At 43.1% G+C, this 6,112-nt stretch overlaps 1 protein-coding gene across 1 annotated transcript; it reads right to left on the reverse strand.

Annotated features, from left to right (window-relative positions):
* Window positions 1-532: 532 nt before the first annotated feature.
* LOC108511253 (extensin-1-like) lies at window positions 533-2,081 on the reverse strand. Its single transcript, XM_017842439.3, has one exon. It carries the CDS (start codon window positions 2,069-2,071, stop codon window positions 803-805), a length of 1,269 nt encoding a protein of 422 aa, XP_017697928.2. The 5' UTR covers window positions 2,072-2,081; the 3' UTR covers window positions 533-802.
* Window positions 2,082-6,112: the final 4,031 nt, after the last annotated feature.

A 6,112-nucleotide genomic window follows, 5' to 3' on the forward strand; every position in this document is an offset into this window, starting at 1 on the left:
AGGTTTCTTTGTTTTTTTTTTTTTATGAAATAATAGGATGGGAGAAACCCTAATCGAAATTGGGTGAGGGCCGGGTTTGAAACCTGGTTATGGTTAACAAAATCCAGTGACTTTGCAAGCTGAGCTAGTTTGAAGCCGTGTCGCGGTTATCAAAATCCAGTGACTCTGCAAGCTGAGCTAGTTTGAAGCCAGAGTCACGGTTCTTAAAACCTGGCGGTCTCACAGGATGAGCTAGTTGTGACCTCTTTTTTGGCAGCAATGTTGCGATCAGGTTTCCAGTGGTCGAAAGATGCCAGCAGGACTTAGTAGATGGTAGCATTTTTGTATGCTCATTATGGTTATGGTTAATTAACAGGAGTGCAACAAATTAGGACGAAGGAATCACTGGTTTCTGGTCATTAAGAATGCTCGGGCTGAATTCGTGCAGGATATGTTGGCTATTGCCTTGATGGTGTTTGATCTTATAGCATGTTTTAGTATTTGAAGGGTTAAGATAGTTTGTTCTGAGCTTTGTGATATAAATGCCTCACGGTTGAAAATAAATCTCTTGTTTCAAACGCTTCATTTCATCACACAGATGAAACCAGCATCTTTGCTAGCAAGTCATGATTCATATATTTTTTGCTTGTGCCATACATAATGGTCAAAAGATCTAGTTACATGCTTCTTAACCGGACTTCAACATTACTAGATGTCTCTTAAACATGACCATGGCACTGGCGTGGGAGAGAGCTTGATGGTAGATCATATTGCGGCTTAGTAGAATGCCCATTAGGAATCCCTTCATCGTGCGAGTTCCAGGTCACTGGTGGACTCCTGGTTGATGATGGTGTGGCGGCGGCGGCGAAATGTAGTTGTAAACAGGGTTTGGTTCATATGGTGGTGGAGGCGGCTTGTAGCCAGGCTTGTGTGGTGGCGCCGGGGCCTTATGTGCAGGTGGTGTCCTGTATTTTGGCGGAGGCTTGTGCATGGGTGCTGGAGATGGTGGTGGTGACTCGCAATATTCATGTTTAGGTGGTGTTCGAGGCTTATATACTGGTGATGGTGATGGTGGTAGTGGTGGCTTGTATTTTGGAAGTGGGGTTGGTGGAGGGCCAGGAGGCTTGTAAGGTTTTGGTGGCAGAGGTTTGTATTTTGGTGGTAATGGTGTCAGTGGCGACTTGTATGGCTTCGGTGGTGAAGGTTTATACTGTGGTCGTGGTGCCTTGTACTTTGGAGGCGACGCTGTTGGAGGCTTGTATGGCTTCGGTGGCGGAGGTTTGTATTTTGGTGGTGGCGGCTTGTACTTTGGAGGCGACGGTGGTGGAGGCTTGGACGTCTTCGGCGGCAAAGGTTTATATTTCGGTGGCGGCGGCTTGTATTTCGTTGGCGGCAGCAGCGGAGACTTGCATGGTTTTGGTGGTGAAGGTTTATGTTCGGGAGATGGTGGTGGTGGCGGCTTGTAAATTGGAGGTAGTGGAGACTTGTATGGCTTCGGTGGTGGAGGTTTATATTTCAGTGGTGGTGGCTTATATATTGGAGGTGTCGCAGATGGAGGCTTGGATGGTTTTGGAGGCAAAGGTTTATATTTTGGTGGCGGCGGCGGCGGCATGTATTTTGGAGGTGCTGGTGGTGGAGACTTGTATGTCTTTGGTGGCAAATGCTTATATTTAGGTGGTGGTGGTGGTAGCTTGTATATTGGAGGTGGCGCTGGTGGGGGCTTGTATGGCTTCGGAGGCAGCAGTGGAGACTTGTAAGGTGGTGGCGACTCGCATCCCGGTGGTGGCGATGGTGGTGAAGGCTTGTATATGGGCGGCTTGTACTCCGGCGGCGGCGGCGGTGGGGACTTGTACCCATATGGTGGTGTTTTTGGAGGTTCTGGTGGACTACGAGTATAAGGTGCTGCTGGTGGTAATCCATGGTGGTGGTTGGGCGGCCAAAATGGTGAATGCCATGGAGGGGAATGGTGGCCTAATTTCCCAAGGGAAGGCGAGGGAAAGAGAAGGAATAGAGAGAGTACAACATGAAGCGAGATCAAATGACCCATCCTTGCCGTGTGAGTAAACCTAGAGACCGTCCTGAGCCCCTTCATATAGTGTGAACTAAGGCCTTGTGGTCCACTTTTGGTGGCAGGTGCCTACTTATGAAGGAGAGCAAGGACACATGAAGAAGGGCATCGAGCAGTGTAATTGAGAGAGAGACAGAGGGAGAGAGAGGAAGAGGCTGAAAAGTGGAATCATTCCCTTCTACCTGTGGCAGTGCCCCATGACCTTTGTCAGAACGTGATGTGGGGGGAGTGAAAGTGTGGAAGGCGTGGAATAACATAGTAGACCTGGTGGATTTCATGCGCCTCTCTTTAGAAGCTGGTGGCTTTTTGCATTAAAACACTCATGGAAGGATGGTGTGGGTGAAATAATTAATGGGGTTCCCCTCCTCTGGCTGGAGTATGATTCTCTTCCCAGCTGGCTTTCTGCACTCTCTCTTGGTTCTGGCAACGATGGAATTAATTACGCTGCTATGCTCTACGGGTTAGCTGGAGGGACAAGGTTTGGTGAGCTTGGGCTCAGAACTCAAAAATCTTGACCCATTCATCATCACTTTGTCAAGGTTCTAGGTCCCAAATTTTCATTGGGTTCCACATTTGACTTCCACCGAAGTCTAAATGCAGTTTACCAAGAACAAAAGAAAAGAAAAGAAAAGAAAAGAAAAACGATGTCTAAATGTGCGGTATTATCAGTCTACTGATCATAGATTTTAGAACCTAAATTGATATATAATTAGGAAAATAGTGGAGGAACAATTATTTGACCCTACAAAGGCTTGTTTCTTTTAGGGTTTTTTTTTGTAAAATTATAGAAGTATCCCCTTCAAGTTTGGGTTATTTATACTTAGACCCCAAAAGTTTTAAAAAATATCAATTAGCCACTAAAACTTCAAATTCGATGCAATGTGACACAACTGTCTATCTCTATTATAAAATATTATCATGCGAGGTTTTTATAAAATTTTAGAATTGCCCTTCCCACTTATTTAGGAAAGGGTTGTCCTTTAGCATGAATTGAAGGGGGAGGGGAAGGAGAATCATGTAGAGAAAGCTTTTAAGATTCAGTCAAACGGATGAATGATGAAAGATCGAGCACTGAGATTTGTACAGTTGGTTGGATGACAGAGGATGAAACATTTCGAGATCTATGCAAGCAGGTGAATGACAAAGAATGAGATGCTTTGAAATCTGTGTAATCAAATAAATGACAATGGATAGAGTGCTTCGAGGTCTGTATAAATAGATGGATGACAGAGAAGAGAGCGCTTGGAGATCCGTGCAAGCGGATGGATGACAAAGGATGGATCAATTGAGATCCGTGTAGGTAGATGGATGATAGAGGATGGAGTGTTTTGAGATTTGTGCAGGTGGACGGATACCAAAGAACGGAGCATTTTGTGATCTTTGTCGATGGATGGATGATAGAGGATAAAGTGTTTTGAGATATGTGCCGGTGGCTTAATGATAAATGATGAGCGCTTTGAGATTTATGCAGACAGATGAAAGATGAAGGATGAAGCGCTTTAAGATCCCCTTCGAAGTCGTACATTTAAATAAAAATATTGTTATAATAACTGAAGTGGTTTTAGAAAAATAAATTCAACTAAATTTTCTTCCGACCCAATGTATATAATGTCAATCAAACTCTTTGCAATCAATTCACCGTCACAACTGCTGTTTCTTTCTTACTAAAATTGATGTGGGCCATGTAGCACTTGTAATAGATTATGATGGTTAGGAAATCATGAGGGTAGATATGACATGATTCCACTGCAAAGTGCTTAGATTTGGGCTCAGATAACATTTACTTGGGACATATTATTTATGACGATCTCTTCCTAGTTCATAACCTCCAAAAAGAATTGCATGCGCATAATAAATTGCTCTGCATCCTTGCTTCTAGTTTTGCCCTACCATTTTCATCACCAAGCTTCCATTCTCACGTGGTATTGAAGATCTAAGAGTGGATCCTTCATAATGTTCTACAACTCCGATTCTTGGCGGAGTTTAATATGGAAGTCTGCTCGATATCGACGCTGAGTTTTCATTACAACTAGGTCAGCGAAGGATCTGCAGTCCTCCAGGGATTCTTGACAGCCTATTCTCAACAGCTATTTAGTTTTATAGCTTTACCCATCGCAAATGGGTAAAGCTCTGAACTCACATAGCACTGCATTTTGATCTTTATTTCCGTCCTTTGTGGTATACCATATCCGTGCATGTAAAGTCGAGGAATGCAACTGGGCCTCCCACTCATTGTACCAAAGGAGAGGTTAAAAACCACCGAGGTGGTGGCACAGTGGGAATGGAGCTTTGATTCTACCAGAGTAGCCCAGGTTCGAAATGTGCGGGCGTCGATTAAATGTAGGGACCGGATGCCCTCCGCCTTGTTTGTCCAGTGGAGTCGCTATCTCGTTTGCCGGTTGCTTAGATGGTGCTAGTGTGACGTACTCACATATGAGGCTTTCTACGACTGGGAAGGGTATGAGTAAAACTTGTCTTCCCATATCGAACATTCTCCAGTGGGGGTTGCTACGCGGTTGAGGTTCTCCTCACCCCTTCCTCCCTTTTGCTTTAGCAAAAAAAAAAAAAAGGGAAAAAAAAAGGAGAGGTTAAAATAGTATAAAGAAATATCATTGCAGAAGACCAGACCAAGGTACGAAAAGAGGAGTGATAGCTAGCATTCATAATTTTCTGAAGGGGGATATTACAAAACTAGGCAACTACCTCAGCTCTTAATAGAGATGTAATATTATGGAAAAAGTTTTTTCATAAAAGACATGACTACAGACATCAACAACCACTATAATTATTTCCTTCAGGTACTTTCTAAATAAGCCTTGGAAAATTTTTTGTTGGTCTCACCTCAACAGAGATTTCTGATTCACAATCTTTTGTTGTTGTGAGTGCACTATGACCTACTATCCTAAGAGCCTGGTGGCTAGATGGATGATATAAATTAACCATGGTCAGTCACAATCAAACAGTGTCTGATTGTTAAAAATGTTTCTGAATTACATCTGATTGAATCGCATTGAACCATTTAAAATTGCACCAACTCTTTTTTCTCCAAAAATTGCACAAACCTGTGCTCGTTAAGAGCTGAACAGCCAAGTTTACCACACTCCGCTGCTGAGCTAGACTGAACCAATTTCGAACGCTGCAAAACCTGCGACCGGAGGGTGTCGGCTGCCGTCGGGTGATTTAGCAATTCATACCGGAGCTAATAATCCAAACGCAGTGAGCTGATGCAGAATTATTGCATTCATTTACAGATGTTGGCTACAGTCACAATCATGCAACCACTAATAAGGATAGGCTGCACATATTCCAATTTCTTGGCTTGACTACATTTAGTTTGGGTGGATGGGGTTTGGATCCTACAAGGATTGGATTATATTGCTGTTCTACCTGGTTAAATTTGCGTCACCCTTGCATGATTTCAAGACTGAATGCAAAATATGTGATACTCTCTAGTGACTCCTCATATTACTTCAAGTTGTTGAGCAAGACGAGGTCATCACTTGGAGAATGCAGGCATTTGTGATGGATTGCCAATACCTTCAACACCAGCTGCAAAAGAGATTCAGCAATGTCATACATCTGAAGAAGCTGACGCTCGTGCAGATCTGTTTCTCAAATACAGCAGGATTGCACCATCAAGGCTGACCTAGGTGACATCTTTGCCTCCAAGTTTTTTCTTATGTCTTTGGAATAGATTAAAACTCCCGAAAGGGAAGGACCGGTTGGAATCGTTATCACAACCCAGGACACCCAAAAAGTCTAGCTAAAAGATACTATTAATTAGGTTCCTTAGCCCTGTATAAGTATTCAAGATCTACCCAGCGCATAGCCAATGTAGGGCTAAACACATGCACGGCACGAATCTTCACACGAACATTTAAAAAAAAAGAGTAAAAAATAAGGAGAATTTTTGTTCTTAAAATTTTATCCATAGAAAAGGAGTCGGTGATAGAAGTTTATGCTAACTCTTCGAAACAAATTTATACCACGCATCAAAATTAAATTTGTATTATCCCTCAACATGTGTTTTGGCCCACCTAAGTCTGTAGCTAATGAAATCTATGC

This window comes from Phoenix dactylifera, chromosome 15 (genome assembly GCF_009389715.1).
Source record: "Phoenix dactylifera cultivar Barhee BC4 chromosome 15, palm_55x_up_171113_PBpolish2nd_filt_p, whole genome shotgun sequence".
Classification (NCBI taxonomy): domain Eukaryota; kingdom Viridiplantae; phylum Streptophyta; class Magnoliopsida; order Arecales; family Arecaceae; genus Phoenix; species Phoenix dactylifera.

What these genes read in the sequence shown, in the direction of transcription:
- LOC108511253 (XM_017842439.3), bottom strand. Translation starts at nt 2,071, where the DNA reads ATGAAGGGGCTCAGGACGGTCTCTAGGTTTACTCACACGGCAAGGATG.